The 25,474-nt window shown below is 36.6% G+C and overlaps 1 protein-coding gene across 1 annotated transcript in view; it reads left to right on the top strand.

The window, feature by feature from the left end:
- Window positions 1-25,474, top strand: part of LOC107587574 (voltage-dependent calcium channel subunit alpha-2/delta-2-like) — a 230,694-nt gene that overhangs the window by 146,276 nt on the left and 58,944 nt on the right. Inside the window, exons 5-7 of the mRNA XM_016275397.1 lie at window positions 5,977-6,115; window positions 21,739-21,870; window positions 21,947-22,004. Of these exons, the coding sequence (XP_016130883.1) occupies window positions 5,977-6,115; window positions 21,739-21,870; window positions 21,947-22,004 (329 nt within the window). The remainder of the gene's footprint in view (window positions 1-5,976; window positions 6,116-21,738; window positions 21,871-21,946; window positions 22,005-25,474) is intronic.

The raw sequence follows: 25,474 nt of genomic DNA, 5'->3' as shown, positions 1-25,474 counted from the left end.
GTCAGAGCCTTTGAGCTTGGTAAAGCCACATTTGACAGCCACAGTCTAATAGATTACCCCCTATGAAACTCTTAGTAAAACAAAATAGTGATCATAATCATGCTGAGGCTGTGTAGGTTTAAAAGTGTTTAATATATGCCGACTCGCGCATATGATCCGCTCAGTGCGATCGCGTCTCTGGACCGTAGCCAAAGTCCGGATCAGACTGTGTGCACTGCTGCAGTTCGTGTGAAACAACGTGAAACCAGACCTCATTTGCCCCAATCGAAAGCATATTTACACTGTCTGAATCGTTCCCTATCGCCTACATTGTTCACTATGTGCCATTCACTGTACAGGAAATACTACACTGTGAACAAGCGACCGATCTCAGCGGCAGCTTCAGCGTCTATTTATAGTGTAGGGGGCGGGCGCTTCGGCTTCTAGAGAGCGTTTGATTGGTCAGAAGATTTGATGAGAAGATGGAGTATTATGTGACGTCAAAAAAAATCGTTGAGCCGTTTTGGCGGAAGTGACGAACTACAAGCTTTGAATGCTTATATCTTCTAAATGCGAATTTTGTCACTGTTTTGGAGCACACTGCCTTATAGATAACCTTAAGACTAACATATTAATACTAACACCCAAAAAACTTTCATTTTGATTTCATGGGGACTTTAACCTACTACAATTAGTGTACTGAAGCATAATATGACATACTTTCATACATGCTATTTTTGCAGTATGTGAATTTATGTCTGTAGACCAGGGTTTATGCAGGTCTTTAAAATGACTTAATTCACCCTTCCACAAATTAAGGCATTAAAAGGTCTTAAGTCTTAAATTCATAAAGTTTTGGCATTAAATGTTGCATGTAGTGCAAAAAATATAATAAAAAATCTTTCTCGGTGGTTGTCTTTTTGTAATCAATAGAAATATCTAAACATCTTTATATCAAGATAATTTTAGTCGAGATGCGAAATGAAGATATGATGTCTTGTTTTATGAGAATTTCAACAAAATTACGTAAGTTTATGCTTATAACATATGAAAAGAAATTCACTGTTTGTTTTTATATTAGCATCTTTTCTTCTTTGCTTTTTCTTTGCTTTTTTTTTTTTTACAGTATATACTGTTGCACTCTGAAATATCACCTTAATTAAATCAAATGTATTGAAAATGTCATTTTCATATTGGCTTTGTTCAGAAGAGCATGCTAGCATATTACTATTTCTGCAGTATGCAGTATGAATGCCATGAAAATGCAACATGACCTTCTGCATTTGCCAGAATATGCAGTGCAAAACTACTGAATACTGTATCCCTCAATGCAGTGTCCTTCACTTGACCTTCCATTCCCAGTGTGACTAAAGAACCGTAAGTAATATCAGCCACCATTTATAACATCATCTTGACTCATCGTTTGATCCGAATGCCAAAAGTTAAGACAGAGATCTAGTAGTACCAGCACTGATATTTTGCCAGATTCAGAATTTAAGCGAATATCATTTATTATCTTAATGAGTGCTGTCTCTGTGCTGTGATGCGGTCGAAAACCAGATTGAAAATTGTCCAGGTATCCATTTGAGTTTAAGTATTTGTTCAGCTGATTAAAGACTACCTTTTCAATAATCTTTCCTATAAAAGGAAGATTTGATATTGGTCTATAGTTGCTCAATATGGTGTTATCAAGATTTCTCTTTTTACACAAAAATGAATTGAAAATATGAAATCCATTTTATATTAACCTTTGTTTATTTCACAGACTATTACTTTACACCACTACGGATTAATCATGCAAAATAGTGAAGTCATGTGACAAGTGTTGCACACTACTGTTTTCAACATTTATTATTGCATATTGCATACTATTTCATGTACTAATTTTAAAAACAGCATTACCCACCAGTAATGTATTCTGAACACAGCTGCTGTATTTAAAGGAATAGTTTACACAAAAATTAAAATTTGTTAAAAATGTACTCATCTTCAGGCCATCTTAGATGTAGATGAGTTTATTTCATAATTGGAACAGATTTGGAGAACTTTTGCATCACATCAATTGCTCACCAGTGGATGCTCTGCAGTGAATGGGTGGCGTCAGAATGAGAGTCCAAACAGCTGATAAAAACATCACAATAATCCACAAGTAATCCACACCACTCCAGTCCATCAGTTAACATCTTGTGAAGTGAAAAGCTGCATGTTTGTAAGAAACAAATCCATCATTAGGGAATTTTAACTTTAAACTGTTGCTTCTGGCCAAAATACCAGTCCATAATGCATAATTATGCTTCCTCCAGTGAAAAAGTCCATCTCCTGTTGATCTTCCACATCATAATCCACCAAGATATTTGTTTAGATCTATTTTAGACTGTTTTTGCTTGTAAATGGAGCTTGATCTGTGCATATTTCTCTCCTGATTCAGATGAGATTACTTTTTTATCTGGAGGAAGTGTTATTATGGATTCGTATTTTAGCTGGAAGCAATGGTTTAAAGTTAAGATTCAAGATTCAATGATTCAAAAAACTTTATTAATCCCAAAGGGAAATTGCTTTCCATGTTACAATTGCTCTCAAGTAAGAAAGAAAGTAATAAAATAATAAATAAATATATACCTATACATCAATAAAATTAAAAAATAAATAAGTAACAATATAACACATGTAAATAATAATATAAAAAGTCAGTCAGTTGGTCAATGTCCTCACCCTGTGGCTCACAGAGCACCTCCCAGTTAGTAGACTCAAAGCACTCCTGCAGGGCAGCATTGGCTTCATCAGACCATTTCCTCACCTTCCTGACAGTAGCAGGTTGCCTCTGAACCAGGGGTTTGTATATTGGAAGGAGATGGATCAGGTTGTGATCTGACCTGCCTAGTGGAGGGAGGGCTGAAGAGCTGTAGGCCCCTTTAACATTTGAATACATCAAGTCTAGGGTCTTGACACTTCTGGTGTAACAATCCACATACTGAGTGAAGGTAGGAAGTGTTTTCGTAAGTGCTTGATTGAAGTCACCGGAGATGAGATACAAGGCGTCGGAGTGGTGAGTCTGAAGTTTGGCAGTGACTGAGTATATGAGATCGCATGCGCCCGCAGCATTAGCGGATGGAGGAATGTAGACGGCGATTAAAATGGCGTGAGAGAACTCTCTAGGCATGTAGTATGGGCGAAGCCCCACAGCCAAAAGTTCAATATCAGGGCTGCAAACCCGCTCTTTCACAGTTACATGACCCGGGTGGCACCACATGTTATTAATATAAACAGCCAGTCCTCCTCCTCTCCTCTTACCGCACTCCTCTCTTCTCCGGTCTCCCCGCACTGCACTGAAGCCGTTTATATTAATGCTGGAATCGGGTATGCCATCATGTAAGCATGTCTCCGTAATACACATCAGACTGCATTTGCGAAAGATGTTCTCCCTTCTTACTAAAGCTGTCAGCTCATCCATCTTATTGTCCAGTGACCTCACATTGCCCATAATGAGAGACGGGAGATACGGCTTATATTTCCTCACCTTCTCTTTGTGCGCTGCTTTGCTCCGCTCGACTTTTCCTCTTCGCCGTTTTCTTCTTCCACCTCTGCATCCTCTCACTGTCCTCCTTCGTATCTCATCAGGGATGTTTAAAGTCCGATACAAAGTTGGATCAAAAATGCCGGCTGGTTGCAATGTGATCAGCTGATCGCTGGTGTAAACAAAAGAGCCGGCACCATGTTGCTGCACGCCGGTCACTCTGAGAGTTAAAAACAGAAGTCCCATGGCAAAACTTAATATAAAAACTCTCTCAAATCGCATGATTAGAGAGGGAAAAGCTTATTACTAATTACCATAAAAATTTAAAAAGAAAGAGAGATACATAATAAGTAAATTACGAAAAGAAGGAGAGCGACTGTAACAAGCTGCTGCACGCTCGCGCATGCGCACTATTAAACCACCTTAATGATGGATTTGTTTCTTACAAACATGTGGCTTTTCACTTCACAAGATGTTAACTGATGGACTGGAGTGGTGTGAGTTACTTGTGGATTATTGTGATGCTTTTATCAGCTGTTTGGACTCTCATTCTGACGGCACCCATTCACTGCAGAGGATCCACTGGTGAGCAATTGATGTGATGCAAAATTTCTCCAAATCTGTTCTGATGAAGAAACAAACTCGTCTATATTTTGGATGGCCTGAAGATAAGTATCAATATTTGAAAACTACTTTTTAAATAAGTGGTTAATCCTGTTAGTTCAGGTTAGCTGATCCAGGTCCGGGTTTCGTCTTTAAACATTACCTACTAAAGATTTCTGATTATTAATGCTTCGAATCATGTATGAAACTGGAGCCAAAACATTATTACCTAGAGTCAGATATGAGCTAGTCAAGAGTAAAGTCAATGCACCGTGTCATTTCAAATTATTTGCAAGGAAAACCGAAAGAAATCCCAAAAGGTTTTCCCATTTCCAAGAGGTTATTTGCGTTCTATATGTGTGTCTGCGTGTTCATGTCACATTGAGGGGTATAGGAAAACCACCGTCTCCATGTTCGGCTCAACAACAGTTTATAATTGCATTTTAATAGAAAATTAAAGGCAGGCCATAAATCAGCCCTCACACTTGGCAGGAGGCTTGAATTTAATTTTGAGGAAAAAACAAAACAAAAAAAAACAATCCGTGTTTGCTATGTCAACCCCAATTAACTCCTGCCACTCTATTACTCTACACCACACTTCACCCTGCCATGAAGGCAAGGGTGTTTGATTGTGAGATGAAGAATCAAAGACAAAGAGAAAGATTAATGAACCACAGTGAGTGGAAAATTATTGAATAATGATTATTGAAGAAAAGGTCAGACTGAAGATTAAAGATGACAAAATTTGCCATATTCTTAATTATTTTGCATGTTTAATCCAATTTTGTGTAAAATTGTCTTGTGCTTGAAACAATGAAAGGGATATGAATCATGATTATCATTTCAGGTTTGTTTATCTCACTGAAAATTATCAAGTTGAGCGCATTGCATTGTGGGATACTGGTTGTATCTTGCACATTTTTGCAAATGTAGTTTTTTTTTTAAGAATGATTTCTGAAGGATCATGTGACACTGAAGACTGGAGTAATGATGCTGAAAATTCAACTTTGCATTACAGGAATAACTTACTTTTTAAAATAGAAAACATTTATTTTAGGTTATAATATTTTACAATATTACACTTTTTACTGTGTTTTTGATCAAATAAATGCAACCTTGGTGAGCAGAAGAGACTTCTTTCAAAACATAAAAAAATCAGAATTATTCCAAACTTCTGTCCGGCATTGTACATAGTATGCATTGTGAAAAAATAGTATGGAAGTGGCAGCATTCCAACTAAATGCAATTATCATGCAGTTTATGCATAGACTGAATTCTTATGCTTAGCATACAAGAATGAGGTATTTAATAAATGCAAACCATTAAAATCCTGTGATCCTGCCATTTTTTATTAATTTTTTTGCTGGCTTAATACTTTCACTCACTGAAGTTCTTTCAAAGCCAGACTTTTTGAGTCAAATTTTGATTCAAGATGCATTAAAATGCCAATTAGCTGCCTGTGTGGCGGACTCAAGTCGAGGGTTGAGCGGTCGTCATTCGGCAATCACTGTGATGATTTATTGGCATGGTTAATCGCCTGAAGGACTTCAATGCGAATGTGATAGCCATCGCCGACGCTAATTGATTTTTTTTGCAATTTGCGAACACTTTGATACCTGCTGTTGTATTGTGTTGTGGATGAATAGACTGGCGATGTATTACGGCTTTTCCTCCAAAGAGCCGCCACCTTTGAGTTGTGGAGGCATGATTACCCCTGTCATGTCAGTGTAATTAGTGTTTGTCTAATTAATCATGGATGCGTGTGTGTGTGTGTGTGTCTAAATGATTTTTTGGTTTGCTGTGTGTCAATCAATGCATTCGTTGTGTGTGTGTGTGTGTGTGTGTGTATGCTGATGTTTCTCTGCTTCTTCTTGTTGCAGCCGGATGATGTTGATGTAGAAAACCTCTTGGGAAATCCAAACTCTCTTTCTTTGGAGTTTGTGGATGATCCCAACTTCAAGAATAAAGTCAACTACTCATATACAGCCGTACAGATTCCTACTGACATCTACAAAGGCTGTGAGTACTGACAACAAACACATACACTACTGTTCAAAAGCTTGGCAACAGTAGCTTTTTTTTTTTTTTAAAGAAATTAATACTTCTTTCAGCAAGGATGCATTCAAGTGACAGTAAAGACATTTATTGTGTTGCTAAATATTTCTGTTTCAAATAAATGCAGTTCTTTTGAACTTCCTATTCATCAAATAATCTGAAAATAAAAGTGCATCATGGGTTCCACAAAAAAACATTAAGCAACAAACTGTTCAGCATTGATAATAATCAGAAATGTTTCTTGAGTGGCAAATCAGCATTGAATGATTTCTGAAGGATCATGTAACACTGAAGACTGGAGTAATGATGATGAAAATTCAGCTTTGATCACAGGAATAAATTATGGTAACACTTTATTTTAAGGTGTCCTTGTTACACATGTTACATGTACTTACTATTATAATAACAATTAATTATGCATAATTACATGCAAGTAACCCTACAGTAAGCCAAACCCAAATCTTAAACCTAACCATATAATAAGTACATGTAGTTAATTAATATTACTCAGTACTTATATGTATAATTACACTGTAACAAGGACACCTTAACCTAAATTATATTTTAAAATATATTCAAATAAAAAAACAGTTATTTTAAATGGTAATAATATTTCACAATATTACTGTTTTTACTGTATGAAAACTGTTCTTTCCTCAAAAATGAACAAGAAAGTACTTAAAATCGATAATATTACTGGACTGCATTGGCTCAACAATTTGCTAAATTGAATGGGAAAATTTACTATTTCTATGTTGTCTTGCATTTTGTATTGTGTTATTCTATCACATTTTACCTTGCATACTTTTACTGATGGCTTTTGAGGATAAGAGCAAGTCGCATAACCTGTCCATGTTGACATCTGTCTACTTCGACTAACTTGTGAAGGATTCATTTGCAGTTTGTTTGGACACACTCCCTTTAACATCCACACAGGATCTGATTAATAAGTCTATTTTGCTTATTATACATGATAACATTGTTTGTTGCATTTTACAGTAGTAATTGCATTGCATTGTTTTTTCCCTATTCTATCAAATCAAACCTGTGACCAGTGGGTCGTGAATCACCCGTTGAGAACTTCTGATCTAAATGAACTAGTTTTGGTTAAGTCAGAACTGTAATTAAATATAAATCAACTTCATTTTTAAAGATCAGATACAACTCCTTATATACATTTTCTTTTATTAGCTGTGTCTAATGATCACTGGCTGTGTTACTGTACTGTTTAGTAGGATTTATTTGGATGTGAACCATGTTTTACCTCTTTCCTCGTGGGAAAGTGTTACTGAAGCATTTTCATCTCTCATTTTAAGCCGAGCGGTTTGTGTGCATGATGTGATATCTGTCTGTCTGATGTCTGTGGAGGATTTTACAACTGAAGTATTGTACCTCTGATAAAAATCTCTTGGGAATCCCTTGAGCGGTCCTTCGAAATGATAGCAAGATTCAACGTGCATGTTCTTAAAGGCACACAGAACGGTCTAATGGCAGACAATTTTAAACTACACATGCATATAAACTAGATTTTAAGAGTACAGCTTTAGGAGAAAAATGTTCACTCTTTTGGTGTTTAGAAAGTGTTTCTGCGTCGCTCGGTGATTTGTTAGTGTGTTGACTAGGACGGATGTTTGTAGAATGTCCTGAGTGTCTGTGGATGTTTGTGGGCTTATGGGTAATGGATGATTGTTGGAAGATGGATGCTGGCAGAGTGTGATCAAACATTTGGACGCTGCTACCTTTGCTCTGCTCTGATACATACCCATCACATGTCACTCTATAGAGGGTCTCTGGGAGTCTCTTTGATGCATAACACGGATGTTTCTCTGACTGAGAAAAATAACACAGGTTATTTGAGATGGATATGTAAACTGTGAACAACATACTGTATATTTCATCTGTGTTCTAGATGACTGTTTTTATTGCAATTGTAATTGTAATTGTAATTATTGCATAAATAGAAGTAAAAAACATTGGATCCGTGGCCTAGTGGTTTACACACATACTGTACATTTATTTTTTATTTGATTCTATTCCATTTTGTTATTTTATTTTATTTTATTTTATTATATGTTATTTTTTATTAGGGGTACATTTGGACCAGGAGCATGAATTTAAAAGAATTCAAATATATATATTTTGTTTTTCAATTTCGATGTGTGTATATGGGGTTATTGTTATTGTGAACTAAAACTAAATGTGAAATACAAACATTTAAAAAATCATTACTTGAAATAAATTAAACATTTACTGAAATAAAATAAAATACAATATCAAATAAGATTATATATATATTAAACAAAAGTCATTTATTTCAGCTATTTGCCAAGGCAACATTTTTCATTTAGTTTAAGTTGAAGTACTAAAAAAACTAATATAAGAAACTAAATAAACTCAATCTGAAAACTACAAACTAAAACTTTACATACACACACATGCACATAGATTAAAAAAATGATTAATAAATGATGAAAACACAACAAAATTACTAGAACTTTAACCAAAATTAAACTGAAAATATAAACAAATTGTAAACAAGTATTTCTTCTTTTCTTGAATTATGTATTTATACAATAGCAAGTCTTGCTACTGTGAATTCTGTATTTAATTTTTTTACTTTGGAAATACACTATTTTAATCAATAAACTTTTGTGAGGTCTTGACTGTCCGCTGTGACGTGGTGTGACTGTGGGCTCAAGGGAGTTGTAGTTCAATAAAGACATGAGCGATAACCTCTCCACCTCTCTGCGCTACTAATTTAGCTTAGAGGACAGTGGAGGATGAGGAGGAAAAGCAGCATTAGCGGCCCGGTAAAAAAATCACCATGACTGGCAACAGGGATTAAACATCACCATGGCAACGGAGATGTCCTGACCGGACACTTGGAGGGTCAGGAGTTCAGCGGATGAACACATCTAGATAAACGGGAAATGGCGAGTGGAGCTTGTAGATAGTCCCGCAAAGTAAATTCATCTGAAAAAGGACCAATTTAAACCCTGCTTGATTCTCTTCATGCCTAACACCCCTTAACCATGGTAAAATCACTGTAAGTGGCTTATTGCTTTTATAAAACCAAAATCAAATCCAAAATTGTCCCTGTTTACTTTATTATTGGATGATCCTGGTCTTACTGGGTTGGATAGAGATGGATCCTCATAAGTGACTGATTTTTGCAAAGGTTCTGCACGATCCTCTTGTTCGTAAACATTCTCAGGGTCTGAATTGGGCACTGGGCCGGCTAACCATACAGAGCACATTTCGTATTTCAGAAGGAGGCGTTTCATCGCAACAGGAACTAAACAAGAGTGTTTGTGAGAGACTGGTTCTGCAGTAGTGTGAAATATGTGAAAAATAATGCGTTTTTGGAACAGTCAAATATGAAAACCTATTCTGGTACACCCCAAGACTTTATGAAAGTGCATAATAGGACCTATTTAAACGGACCTATTCAAAGTTAGTTAGTATTGTACTAGGAATAATTCATATCTGTTGAGTTTTACATTCATTTTAATATACATGTAAACAATAGTAAGAGTGTTGTTTTTCCTCATAAAACGGTTAGTTCCAGTCCTTGATTCTGATTGGTCAACAGCTGTGTTTTATTCACGATAAAGCACGGCTACGACTGCTTCACTCAACGCTTCTGTGTATCACTGCCCTTAGCAACCATCCTTGGCGACATAAACTATCAATATACAGTAGTGTCAAAACTATTGCATGTATTATGTATTTTAGCAAAATTAGCTGTTTGTTATTTATTTAATGAAGTATGAGTGACCCCTGCTGGCGTTATGTTGCATCATTCACCTTTCATTTTGACTCTTCTCATGCGGGAGACACGTTTGCATGGAAACCCACAGTTTCCGTGAGGAGGGAATATTACTGTATTTATTAGTTTTCTGTTTCAGGTATGATTCTGTATTTACATGAATTTACACTATACTCTTGCAAACTCGCGCTGTGCTGCGATTCAGTCTTTTTTTAAAGACAGAAAACAGATGTTTTCTCATGCTGAGAGATAAGCAGATGTATGTGTGTGAAAAAAATATCATATATGGTGTTTAAAAAATAAATGACACAGCAGATGAGACGTTGTATAAAAGCAATAAGGTACTCGAGGCGTGCTGTATTGTGAATAAGTCACAGCTTGAAGGGGTTGCAGTGACTCTGCTTCGCATCGTGCACAACGCTCTTCAGCCATGATGGACATTTATTTTGAACGTTCCATACCCTACTAATAAATCACAAAGAAACCACAAACGCTGTGTTTTTCTTTGTCACAAACAGGGTTGTGTCCCATCAGAAACTCTCCACAGCTCTCATTATCCACACGCAGCTCGAGTGAGGACTCAGTCAGGCTTTAGCGGCCGTATTGTGTAGCGCTGATGTAAGCGGACGTCTGAGACACAGAACGAGACCAAAGCAATAACTTTCCGCTAACAGCAGTGGCTCTGATTGAAAATGTTTTGTGTGTGTGTGTGTCACTCTTCATGCAGTAAATGGGCCGGCGTGTGTGTGAGTCCAGCTTTGGCAGCTCTGCCAGGCCTCCTTGGCCATTTATTGAGACTGAGAACGTTTCCTTGCCCGCCTGTAATGAACCGTTTTATGATTCATTATCCTGCCGATGAATTCCGCTGCCAAGTCTGCAAACTTTCTAATTAGCACGGGTCAAACAGCCACACAGTTTCCGTCTAATTATCGACGCCTATTACTGAACGGACACTGGAGGAAAGCCATAGTGAGGTGGGTGGTGCGATGCTCAGACGAGGTGTTAAGCGGAAAGCAGAAAAACTCTAGTGCTCAGATGTTGCTCTTTCATAACTCAGGAGTCTTAATGAAAGTCTCATTTATGTTTAACTTCTCAGATATTTTAATGACACTTTACAAAAAGGTTCCATCCGTTAGTAGTTAACATAAACAATGAAAAATACTTCTAAAGAATTTATTAGTCTTAGTTAATGTTAATTTCACTATTTATTAATACATTATTAAAATCAGAAGTTGTGTCTTTTAATATTATTATTTTTATATATATATATATTTTTTTTTATTAAATAACATTAACAAAGGTTAATAACTACTAGTACTAATATATATAATGAATAGTTTTATATTTATTAACAAGCGTTAAAAAAGATTAATATCTACTACTACTACAAATAAAAATCTATACAGATATTGTTAATGCTGCTAATAATAAATGCTGCAACAAATGTATTGCTCGTTGTTAGTTAATGTTAGTTAATGCATTAACTAATGTTAACTAATGGGACCTGAACTAAAAATTAACAGTATTTTATTATTTTCATTAACAAGCATTAACAAAGATAAATAACTCCTGTCACGGTGCATGTGGAGAGATGAAGCGATGACTCAAGTGCAGGATGAATGGTTCTTTCTTTTAATAATAAAATGAAATAAAAACAAACTAAAACAACCCCGATGGGGAAAAACAGACAGGCAGGCTAGGAATTGCACTACATGCAGACATAACACACACAATGAGAAAACGACGGATCAGTACGGGATTACAGACACCAGGAGAATAAATAGGAAACCAAATGAGGAGGCTAGCGAGGGAAACACAGGTGGAGCAACTTAAACAATAATGAGGTAACAAGATGGGCGGGGGAAGACAATAGACAGGAGAGAGCACATGGCACCAAATAAACACAACACAAGCCATGTGCTCACAGAAAACAGTGTCATCTGGTGGCCATCCTGGGCACACCCGCTGAAGACTGTGACAGAACCCCTCCCTTGAGGAGCGAATTCCAGACGCTCCACCAAAAGAAATCCCGGAGGGAGGTGGATCAGGGGGAGGGATGGTGGGCCAGGCCCGTGTAGTGGAAGAGGGCCTGGAGATAGAGGTAAACCAGGGTGCCAGGGGGTATCCGGCAGGGCAGGAGGCCAGGGCGGGGCCGGCAGCTTGGCAGGCAGCAAGAGTGGAGCCTGCCTCAAGGAGGGAGCCGGCAGGGTATGGAGCTTGAGCTTGGGCGGAGCCGGCAGGGCATGGAGCTTGAGCTTGGGCGGAGCCGGCAGGGCATGGAGCTTAAGCTTTGGCGGAGCCGGCAGGGCATGGAGCTTGAGCTTGGGCGGAGCCGGCAGGGCAAGGAGCTTGGGCGGTGCCGGCAGGGCACCAGGCTCCCGGAAGGCCTCCCGGCCTTAAAGGACGGAAGAAGTCTTCCTCCTCCTCCTCCTCCGTTTCCGAGAGGGTAGCACTGCAGCTTTGTCTGCTGCCTCCGGGGGCACTGCAGCCTCTTTGGCCACCACCAGGGGCGCTGCAGCTTCATCGGCCGCCTCTGGGGGCTCTGCAACCTCTTCGGCCACCTGTGGGGGCGCTGCAGCCTCGTCGGCTGCCTTCGGGGGCGCTGCAGCCTCATCGGCTGCTGCTGGAAGCGCTGCAGCCTCTTCGGCCGCCTTCGGGGGCGCTGCAGCCTCTTCGACCACCTCTAGGGGTGGCGAGGCGGACCCATTCTTCCTCCTCCTCCTCTGTTTCCGAGAGGGTGGCACTGCAGCTTCGTCTGCCACCTCCGGGGGCACTGCAGCCTCTTTGGCCACCACCGGGGGTGCTGCAGCTTTGTTGGCTGCCTCTGGGGGCGCTGCAACCTCTTCGGCCACCACTGGGGGTGCTGCAGCTTCGTCGGCCACCTTCGGGGGGGTGCTGCAGCCTTGACGGCCATCACAGAAGGCACTGCAGCCCCCTTAGCTGGGGAATGTGTCAAGAACTCCACAAACCCCTCAAAGGATACATGATCGCATCCTGACATGCTCCGGTGACTAATGGGCTCATCAAGGGCATAACTGAATAAGTCCTTAAGAGCGGAGTCATTGTAGCCCAGCCCCTTTGCAGCATTCCTGAACTCCATGGCAAACTCCCTCAGATCAGTCCCTCGTTGATTATACAGTATACTAAGGCATTATGAATGCTTTATAGTGAGTTAAGAATTCCGTTATAATGCATTTATAGGAAGTTTCACAGGAAGTGTTACAACAACCTCTAATGGTGTTTTACATGCTTACAGTTTCTGTATAGTCTGACCGTGTCCAGTGTTGCCTTTGGGCTGAATTGGGCTACTTTAACACTGTTGCCGTGGGTTGTTTTTCATGTCCAATAACATGATATTTATCCCCTGGAATGCGAATTTTAGCAGGGGAACCCCACCAAAAAATGTGTATTTTACCCCCTGGAACGTGATTTTTAACTGGGAACCCCCTCGAAACGCCTTTGGGCTAGTTTTGGGCTAGTTTTGAGTAGTGATTGGGCGGGTTTTCTTGTGTAAACCTGGCAACCCTGACCGTGTCATTACCAGGACTGTACTGTAGTATCAGACCAACGTCAATCACAGCATCTGTGTGTGTGCCAACCCAAGATTTCATTTTCTTCCCTCTGCTGGAAACGAGATATAACCAAACCCCCTTTGAGATGTGACTCTACAATAAGAAGTGGGTCTGCTATAAACAGTGGATTTAAGTAGTTTTTTCTTCCCTTCCTCTTCAGCGCCTCCTCGCTCCGCGTGCTCATCCTGCTCAGTGAAGGGGCACTATCGCTCTCCGCCACACTAATTAAAAACCTTAACGCAGCCAACGCCTTCCTTCATTCACCAGCACATTCACAAATTATATTTCCGCTGTTTATTGGTTACAGTATCATTTTAATTAAAGATTTTTTTCTCGCTTTCCATTTTTCCGCCAGCAGTTCTGAGATTCTGCCCTCCGTAAGCAGTTGTGTTTTTTTCTGTTATTCTAGACACGTCTTACCTCTGTGCTTGCCAACAAGAGTTTCTCCACCAAGTTTTGCTTAGGGATCAAATACTTATCAATTTATAACCTTTGTACAGTGTTTTTTTTCTGGATTTTTTGCTTAATATTCTCTCTATCCGTTAAAATAAACCTACCATACAAATTATAGACCCTTCATTTCTTTGTAAGTGGGCAAACTTACAAAATCAGTAGGGGATCAAATAATTATTTTCCCCACTGTATATATATACTATATGTGAATACTATATGTGGTCAAAACCTAACTGGAGACATGGTTTAGTTAGCAAACCATAATCTGCCTTTTATATTAACATTTCTGTTTTTCAAAATGTTTAAACCTATGTGAATCATTTAGATTCTTGCATACAATTTAACCTATTATTTGAACTTTTAAAGGGGAAATCATATTACCATTTTCCACAAGCTAGTATGATTCTTTAGGGTCTTCATGAAATGTCTGTAACATACTAAGGCTAAAATTACTCAATGGTCTTGTTAAACAACACCCTTTTTACCTTGTCAAAAACAGCTCTGTTCACAGCGACTCATTTCGGTGCATGTCACTTTAAATGAAAATGAGCTACTGCTCACCCCACCCCTCCCTTCTGTGGGGCGTGGCTATTTGAATAAGGTGGTCTTATTCAAATAGCCAGCTATATATGTAGAAACCAGTTGCAAACTGAAACAGAGTTTCAGACTCAGACAGCCCATAACAAATTGGCTGTGTTTTCATTTTAGCTTTTCTGAGCAGAAACCTAACTAAACACACAAAAAAACTAAGAAATTGAAAGTTTCATCCGTTTTCCCCTTTAAGAAAAATTTAGTGTAACCTTTTCTCTGTAAAATCTAATCAGTTGACCATACATGTGTAGTGCCAGGGATCGTGGTCAATATTAGCCCCAAATGCATGCACTGACATGTTCATTTTAGTTGTTAAATGTTTTTTTGGGGGGGGGGGGGTTGCATTTGTGCTGTGAGGTTGATTCATTCATACACTATGAAAGAAGATTTTTCATAGTAAATAAAATAAAGATTACTGTAGTGTGCGTTTTACAAGAAAATACTATTTCAGTAATTTTAGTGTTTATATTTTTAACCAAAACTATTTAAAAATCATCTTTAATTGAAATAAAGCTGAAATAAAATAGAAATATAAAAAATGTATGTATATAATTATATAAGTTGTTGCCTTGGCTAACTGAAATTAAGTTTATGTTGAAGTACTAAAATCACTAAAACTAAAACAAAAATACATTGAACCTAAATAGAATATATAGATATATATATATATATATATATATATATATATATATATATATATATATATATATATATAAAACTAACATTAACATGATAACTGAAAATGCCTAAATAAAAGCTTATTCAAAATATTAATACAGTAAATACTACAGTAGTATATAAATTAAACTAAAATAACACTGAGAGTGCATATAGTATTGTCAAACTTGAAGTACTTGAGTACAGAAGTATATTTGCCTTATTAATGCATGTATATGTTTGATGGCCTGATGGCTGGTTGTTGCTGTGGTTTGTTGGGTTATCGTTCTTCCAGATCGTGCGTTGTGTGTCTGTATCATCGTGTTCGCTCCATCACCTGAGGTCAGGGTGTGTGTTATGACATATGAGCCACTGCTCTGACAGACTGCTGACACTGATTGTGGATGTGGCCTTGATGTGCTCAGGTGTGGATGCTTCAGTTTGAGAGCTGTGAATGTGAATGTACAACAAATACAGAATGTGAGAGTATGTTTGTTCCCTGTCTTAAATGTTAAACAGCAAAATTGCAGTAAGATTGGGTGATTTTACACTAACTGTTACAAACAAACTGCAAAAAAAAATGTTTATATGGGTTGGATTAAATTGTCAGCATTTTACTTTTTTTTCTTCTTCTTCTATAGAGTTGTATATGATGTTCTCATAATTTTGGCAAACATTAAGAAATTATAGAGCTGGCTGACCATTTTTTAAAACTTCTTCAAACAGTACATAGTTCAAAAATTTTGTAAATAAATAAACAATAATAATACATTTTATTTATGGGTCTTTTTCATGACACTCAATGACACATTACGAGCACAATAAAAAAGCATAAAAAGAAATAAAGCATAATAATTAAAAAACACATATAGCATAAAAAAATGTATAACATATATAAAACAGATATAAACATTGAAAAAAATCAAACGGAATAAGCTCATCTAAAAAGACTGGTTTTAAATAAATGTTGTAAATTAAGTACTTTAAAAAATAATAATAATATTATGTATGCTGTAACAGCATTTTTTATAAGGATTTTATAATATATATTATTATTTATACATATGATAAAAACAATATTAAAAACAATAGTTTGTCTTTTATTAAAAAATGATTTAATTCAATTAAAATTGTCTGTGTACTGCAAACGTGTGGTTTTGGACATGTTTTTCATGTTAAGTTGATGTTAAAATTATTAAATATAGTTAAAATTGTGTTATTATTGTTTAAATAGATGTAATTAATAAATATATAAAATAAATAGTAAATATATTTTTTATCATAAAATATTATTTAAAAAATGAAATTATATATTTGCAAAATACTAAAATATTATATTTTTATCGATAACATTTCAAGTATTAGTATAGATTATAACTTATAGTGGCTTTTGAGTTGGTTATTTTCAGTGCGTCAGTCAAATCAATCTTAATGACTCATTCAATCTGACTGAATCAATAATGAAAGTGAACTCTGATCCAGCCAGAAATTCGAATCAGAATTATCCATTTTATATATTTATTTATTGAAATGGTTTGTAACAGTTATTCAAGAATGAATAACAAGAATATAACCTCTTTATGTGCACATTTTTATAACCACAGATTTGTATATGTTGAAAAACATCGATATTAACATCCTCCTTCATTCAGCAGCCGCGCTGAACAGCTCTCATCCAGCACATGGAGTCCTGTAGAGCTGTTTTACTGAGTAATAAGCATGACGGCATAAGGTATGAAGGATTTCTGGCTCTCAGCACACCCCATAAATCGGCCTCGTAACCTGGGCCGCTCCTCGTGTGGTGCTTTGCTCCATAACAGACCAAGCGTTCAGCACAACCGCTGCTCTTAAAAGTGTCTGAGGGATTGTGCGTGATGGATTCACACACACACACACAATTATTTTGAAGGATGGTCCCCATGGAGCGCCATCCCGCCACACACAAATTTTCCCTGAGAGGATATTTTTCTTTTTATCAATTGTCCGGTGCACGCAGTAAATAAATCAACCAGGGCCTTTGTTTTGCGTCTGTTTCCTTATCTACCCAGCCCTCGTAATTCTTAGACGACCTGCCACAGCCCTGTGTGTGTGTGTGTGTGTGTGTGTGTGTGTGTGTGTGTGAGTGAGAGAGAGAGTTTGTCTCAGCTGCTGTCCACTCCGGTGTGGTTGAATCTGCATATACCACCCTGTGTGTGTCTGATAATGCTATAAACTGTGTGTATCCTTGTATCCTTGACTCAATGACACACTTATGTATACACACACTTAAACGTCAGACACTGATATGGAAGAGTAAAAAAACATAATCTATAGCAGAGCTGCTATAGCTTTAGAATTTGTGCTCTTTAACCTGATGTTACTAACGTTTAGTACTATACAAAAGATTGGCATTTCAAATAAATGCTGTTCTTTTGAACTTTCCATTTATGAAAGAATCCTGAAAATTAAAATGTATCACTGTTTCCAAAAAATATGAAGCAGCACAACTGACTTCAACATTGATAATAATCAGAAATGTTTCTTGAGCAGCAAATCAGCATATTAGAATGATTTCTGAAGATCATGTGACACTGAAGACTGGAGGAATGATGCTGAAAATTCAGCTTTGCGTCACAGCAATAAATTACATTTTACAATATATTCAAATAGAAAACAGTTATTTGAAATTGTAATAATATTTAAAAATTTTATTGTTTTTAACACATTTTTGATCAAATAAAAGCTGCTTTGGTGAGCATAAAAGTCTTTCAAAATCACACCCACCCACCCAAACACATACAAACACACACACACACACACACACACACACACACACACACACACATATATATATATATATATATATATATGTATGTATATATATAAAATGTATTTTGTGATGACTGACTTGCTGTACATTTATCACTTACTTTTGGCAGTTTGAGGGAGAATAATGATGCAATGTGAACTGCATTGCATCGTGGGATGCAGTCTCATGTGCTCTAGTTGCATGCATACATTCATGCACATTTTATCAAATGTAGTACATCATCCAGTTATTGCATGCATACAAAAAGTTGACATACTGGGAACTGTATACATACTGCATTCTGCAGAAGATAGATAGATAGATAGATAGATAGATAGATAGATAGATAGATAGATAGATAGATAGATAGATAGATAGATAGATAGATAGATAGATAGATAGATAGATAGATTGTGTAAGGAAGCAGAGAGTAAGGAAGTGAATGAGAGAGTGTTAGTTCAATAAGAAGGATGTGAAGGAAAAGAGAAGAGGAAGAGATGGATGGAGGAGGATGTTTTCTGGCAGTGTCAGGTCAGCATTTGCACTGCGTGTCATGTAGGTGGGTAGCTGTGGATCGGATGCTGGAGACGGAGAGACCACAAAAGATGGAGAGACATTAGTGACACTCTGAGTGTAACAAACAGAGACAGAGGAGGACAACAGAGAGCTGAGTGGAGAAGACAGCCATGCGGAGGAACCGCAGCGCAGGGTTCCAAAACCAAAGGACAAAAGTGGAGTACGCTTGCATAGAGCTGTCAGTTAAAGGGACAGTTCACCCAAAAAATGATAATTCTGTCATTAATTACTCACCCTCGTGTTGTTCCAAACCCGTAAGACCTCCGTTCATCTTCAGAACACAAATTAAGATATTTTTGATGGAATCTGAGAGCTCTCTGACCCTCCCATAGACAGCAAGGGTACTACCACGATCAACATCCAGAAATGTAGCAAGGATATCAGTAAAATAATCGATGTGACATCAGGGGTTCAACCGTTATATTACGAAGCTACGAGAATACTTTTTGTGTGCAAAAGAAAAAAAAAACGACTTTATTCAACAATTCGTCTCCTCAGCGTATGCTGTTGTGTTTTCTACGTTGTTTGTGCTTTGATTTGAACGAAAACAACGTATCCACGTGGTGCAGCTGACACAGAACAACATACGCTGTTTGTGTTCAGTGGATACTCTCCAAAATGGTGCTAGGGTGACGCAGAGGAGATGAATTGTTGAATAAAGTCTTTTTTTTTCTTTTGCGCACAAAAAGTATTCTCCTAGCTTCGTAATATAACGGTTGAACCCCTGATGTCACGTGGATAATTTTACCGATCTCCTTGCTACGTTTCTGGACGTTGATTGTGGTAGTACCCTTGCTGTCTATGGGAGGGTCAGAGAGCTGTCAGAATGCATCAAAAATATCTTAATTTGTGTTCCGAAGATGAACAGAGGTTTTACGGGTTTGGAATGACATGAGGGTGTGTAATTAATGACAAAATTTTCATTTTTGGTGAACTATCCCTTTAAAGAAATCTAGCGCACCTTTTCAAGTGGTGTATGGAGGTGGGAAGATATCAAGAGACAACCGAATCCAGTGTGTGCAGAACATTCCTTCATCCAGCTGAGATATAAATGATCATTAAACATTTGCTTAGTCTTCTCTAAAGCTCACTTGAATCAGTTCGAGATCATCAGACATGATGTTGTGGTGCATTTGTTTAAGCCAGTTTCTGTATTTTCATGCAGAACTGTTTTATTTTGCAAATCAGTAAGGCTGCTGGCTTTGTTTCAGACACAGTTTTAGATTTGTATTTTTATAAAGGGCATTTTCTGCCTTGCTGATCTAACCTAATGATGGATTTATTAACTTTATGACCAAGCACAAAGACCTCTGAAATCAAAAAGGTCATCTAAAAGCTAGTGTACATAATATATGCTACCATTCAAAAGTTTGAAAGAAGTTTTTTTTTTTCTTAAGAAATTAATACTTTTATTCAGCAAGGATGCATTAAATTGATCAAAAGTGACATTTATAATGTTTCAATGTTTCATAAATGTTTCAACATTTACAAAAATGTCAAATAAATGCTGTTCTTTTGAAGTTTTTATTTATCAATAAGTCCTGGGGGAAAATGCATCACAACTGTTTTCAACATTGATAATCATAAGAAATGTTTACTGAGTGGCAAATCAGCATTTTAGAATGATTTCTGAAGGATCATGTGACACTGAAGACTGGAGTAATGATGCTGAAAATTCAGCTTTGATCACAGGAATAAATGATATTTTATGATGTATTCAAACAGAAAACAGTTATTTAAAATTTTAAAATATTATTTCACAATATTGCTGTTTTTACTGTATTTTTGATCAAATAAATGCAGCCTTGGTGAGCAGAAATGACTCACCAAATGTAAAAAATCTTTCTGACCCCAAACTTTTGAACAGTAGTGTAAATTTTAAAATGTACAGTTTTTCTCTTCTAAGACCAAAATAGACCAAAAATGATCTGTTTTGACTGGCGTATATACAAACTGTGTCCAATAATATGCTCTCTAACCGTCTATAAAATGTAGCATCTAACAAGTCAGGTTTTGTCATTGCGTCTTTGGTTGTTCTTTTTGATAAACTTCTTGATGTTATATTGCATCTTTAGAGCAGCAGTACATACAGTACAGAAGTGTTGTAAAAACCTTTGCTGGTTTCTCCTTTAAGCGTGTGTGTGGAACAGAAGTGGGTGGTTTCTCCCTCCATACAGTGATAACCTTGTCCAAGATCAGGCGTGATGTCTGAACGCTCTCCTCGGACACCGCAGGGATAGATGATGTCTGACCGTTCGCAACAGTCACAAGTGCTTCTCTGAATATTTCCATATTTATGGAGCTCTGATGCGTGTCTCTCTGTTATCCGAAATATCTGCCTCTCGTTTTTTGGTTTGATATTGTTTGTGGATATGAGGATTTGTTTGTCTGCAGTTTAAAAGGCCACGTTCCCCGTTACTTAGCATGTTCTTCAACAGATCACCTCTATGGATTGTCTTATGTCACTTTTAACATTGGTAATGATGAATTTTATTTTTAAAAAGCACAGAAATTATGATAAAGCACAGGATGTAAAGACCTTTTGAGAAAAGATGCAAATTTGTAAACAAAGCTTTACAATAAAAAATCAAAAGGAAAATAAAATATACTATTTTGGATCAGTAAGATTTTTTAATGTCTTTCAAATAAGTATTTTATGCTCAGCAAGGCTGCATTTAATTGATCAAAAATACAGAAAAAGCAGTAATGTCATAAAATATGATTACAATTTAAAATAACTGCTTTCTATTTGAATGTATTGTAAAATGTAATTTATTCCTGTGATCAAAGCTGAATTTTCATCATCATTACTCCAGTCTTCAGTGTCACATGATCCTTCAGAAATCATTCTAATATGCTGATTTGCTGCTCAAGAAACATTTATTATTATTATTATCAATGTTGAAAACATTTAATACTGTAATAAATAGTTTGAACTGTTTAATATTTTATGGAAAACATGCGTTTTTCTGGAGTTATTTGAAATAAACATTATAATTGCTTTTAATGTGCCTTTTGATTAATTTAATGCATCTTTGCTGTATATATATAATAATTTTAAAAACTAAAACTATATGAATCCAAAGCAAAATTGAAATCAAATGTGAATGATTGAAGCTTGTCTAGTTTGAAATAGCAAAAGGTTTGTCCACAGACTATAATGTTTCGTGATCTCCTGCAGCTCCCACGATCCTCAACGAGCTGAACTGGACTCAGTCTCTGGAGAGGGTCTTCATTGAAAACAGTCGTGAGGATCCTTCGCTGCGCTGGCAGGTGTTCGGCAGCTCCACCGGAGTCACCAGATACTACCCAGGTAAAGCTCTTCTGTAAACCACAGTACATCCATTTCTGACAGCAAACTCTGAGTGTGTTGTGTTTTCTCTCTCTAGCCACAAAGTGGAGAGCACCCAACAAGATTGACCTGTATGATGTGAGGAGACGCCCGTGGTGAGTACGGTCAGCCGGCGGAGGAAAGACTCCATTTAGTCTGACTTTGATCTTGTTGTTTTCCCCGGCTCCCCGGCGGCCTCTGCTGCAAAGAGCAAGCAAGCGTGTGAAGTTCAAATTAAGTCGGACTGCCGCAGTTTACAGTGCCGCCTACACCGGGGGTCAGAATGTCTCAGCGGCGTCCAGCGGGGTCAGTCTGTCCCCATGTGCTCGCTTCAGATCTATAGGGAAGACTTTACATTATGATTTCCTGCGTCGTTGCGTTCCTGCACCAGTAAATGCTGCGCAAGAGGCGCTAATGCAAGCTTTAGCATAAACTGCCTTCTACAGCCAGTTTTCTCTTTCAAGTCAACTGTCATGGCAGAGCATTGGTTTTTTTAATGTGTGGGTACAAGCCTGGCTCAGATGCAACCTCCAAAATGAGAATAAAATCTAGCTGTGAAGAGGAAATCAATGGAAAATTGGCAGAATTTTTTGCAACATTAATTTTTTTAAGCTTTCTTTTTCTTTCTTTCGATCTTTCTTCATTTATTAATTAATTTATTTATTCAACTGAAGTTATTTTTTTATTTAGCAGATTTTATTTATTTACAAATGTATGTATTTATTTAGCTGAATTAAAATAGTAGCTCTTTATACTATTATTAAAGATGAATTTGAATAGAGTTATTTTTATTAATTATTTTTATTTAGCAGAAGTTAATTAATTATTTATGCATTTATTTAAATGAATTTAATATATATTATTATATATAATATATATATATATATTAAAAATATGCTTTTATTTAGCTAAAGACATTTTATTTAATTAATTCATTTATTTGGCATGTTATTCATTTATTTATTTATGCATTCTTTTAGCTGAAGTTATTTTATTTATTTATTTTTATTTAGCATCATATTTAAATATTTGACTGAAGTTATTTTATTTTTTATTTTATTTTATTTGGTTTATTTATACATCTAAGTTTAGACTAAATTGTTTATTTATTTTTAATTCAGCAGAAGTTATGTATTTATTTTTTAATGTATTTATTTAGATGATGTTAAAATATTTATTTATTTATGCACTTTTCAGCTGAAGTCATTTTATTTATCAATTAGTTTTATTCTGCATAAGTTATGTATTTATTTACTTGTGTATTTATTTAGCTGAAGTTATTGTGTTTATTTAATTATTTTAATTTAGCATAAGTTGTTTATTTAGCTGAAGTTGTTTGATTTAATTTTATTCAGGCATTACTTATTTATTTTTTTATTTTGCTGACAGTATTCATGCCTTCATTCATGCATATTTATGATGTGGAAATATGTCACAATATGGGCAAAATGTCATAATATAGGCCACATTTTTATATGCACTCAAAAGTATATTGACTTTCTCATTAACAGCAAAGTACATCTTTTAGTGTGTGATGTAAGTGAACATAGCAGCAGTGCATTAGCCTGGGCCAAAGTGCTTAGTATGTAGTGGACGCTTTCATCCAGAGTGACTCACAGTACACTTGTCAGTGGAACAATCCCCTCAGGATTAGCCCGGGGTTAGGCGTCATGATCGAGGGCATAACTTTAGCCGCTACGCCACATCACCCCTACTGATTGCCCACAGAAATACATCTCTGTCTACTTAATGAAGAAAGAAAAAGCTATTTAGGTGGAAAAGCAAGGTGTTTAAATGGAAAACAAGTTGTTATCAGGTGTTGGCGTGTTAGCCGGCTGGATGAGCGTGTTTCCCAGAGTACGGGAGTCTTAGCGAGGCGCTAATGAGCCTCTTCTTTGACAGAGTAATTAAGTTCACACTCAGGGAAAGTGTCTCCGGTGGAGAAAAAAAACAATCCCCAATATACCTGTAAGAAGCTTTTAACCTAAAGACAAACAACACGAGCAGCCAGCTAGTTAGCTTGTTTGGCTGACAAAGCGCTAATGTTGCTGATGAGCCGGAGCGAGCTCTACATTGTTTTTGTTGTGATGCCACACGCTCTGCAGACATAATGAGTTGCTTTTAATGCTTTTGTGAGTGTGTAGGCTAGCAGTGCTGTACAGAAGCACAACAGCTCTATAAGCGCAGGGATGATGAATAGCTTTGGAGCGCGCTGTCAGCAGGCGCCCTGCTCCACATGCTGTTTCTGTTTTCATACGTCTACAGTATGCAGGTTTGTGCGGTGTGAGGTATGACCAAACTCCTCCTCAGATGAGGGAGCCATCCATTTGTCTTTGGTTCTCTTAACGAGTAATTTCATATCATGATTATGGTGCATATCACAGTATAAACATTAAAAATGTTTGTATATGATGTAACCATGTGATCTGATATTTCAGAGTATTAAATATCTTTTTATACAAATTTACAGTTCACATTTACAAATGAAAGATAGTTTATCCTTTTGTTCAAACTTAAAGGACACAAATCAAAATAGCATATGATGCATAAAAAATCAGTCGTACGTCAAGCATCAGTGCAAAAACAGCTTCATATTTTGTGACACTTAAAAACAAAAACAAAACAGTTAGTAATTATTATGGGATGAGACATATTTTGAAGCTGTAATATATAATTTTATTAAAAAATTATATGTATATTTATTATTATATTTATATTAAATTATAATTATATTCATTTAATCTTATTATTGCTGTTGCACATTCCATTATAGCATGTGTTTTACATGTTATTAAAAAAATTTTTTTATATAAAATATTTTTTCTAATCCTGTATTTTTAACCATGACATAACATGAAATAAATATTGTTTTAATAAGTTTTATTATTTATTGAACATTGGAGTCTTTTATAATATTGCTGTTGCATCTCTTTTATTATATTTTATTGTAATTTATTATAGTTCAGATTTTTACATCTACTTAATTTTTTAATATATGATTTATAAATTATAACACTTATTATAATGATATATATAATAAAATTATACACACACACACACATTCTTAATAAGTTTTGTCATTTATTGAATATTGCTGTCTTTTATAATATTGCTGTTGCACCTATTTTATAAAAGCCTTTATGCTTCATTATTTCATATATTTCATTATTTCACCTATTTTTTACCAATTAGATATTTATTTTGCATGTCTCTTAAAAGTGTGAAATATTATTTATTTATTTCTGCCTGCTGCTTCCTAGTTGCTAGTGTAGAGTTTGGAATTTGTGTGTGTGTGTGTGTGTGTGTGTGTGTGTGTGTGTGTGTGTGTGTGTGTGTGTGTGTGTGCTGCCATCAGCCGATCAGTGTTGTCATGATGTCATTTCCTGTGGCTCTAGGGTGATTAGTCACGTGGCGTTTAGTGCTCAGGTGATTCACTCATATAGCAGAGATGGCAGAGGAAGATTAGAAGAGTGTGAATGCTGAATGGCTCTTTATAGGTATTACAGCGGTCTACTTTTGACACACTTGTAGCAGCAGCACTAGCATCCAAGCATGTGTCACACTAGCCGTCTGCCTGCTGCTCTTT

This window comes from Sinocyclocheilus grahami, unplaced genomic scaffold (assembly GCF_001515645.1).
Source record: "Sinocyclocheilus grahami isolate Dianchi unplaced genomic scaffold, SAMN03320097.WGS_v1.1 scaffold94.1, whole genome shotgun sequence".
Lineage (NCBI taxonomy): Eukaryota > Metazoa > Chordata > Actinopteri > Cypriniformes > Cyprinidae > Sinocyclocheilus > Sinocyclocheilus grahami.
The sequence above is the reverse complement of the archived record's forward strand: the minus strand, read 5'-3'. Positions and strand labels throughout refer to the sequence as shown.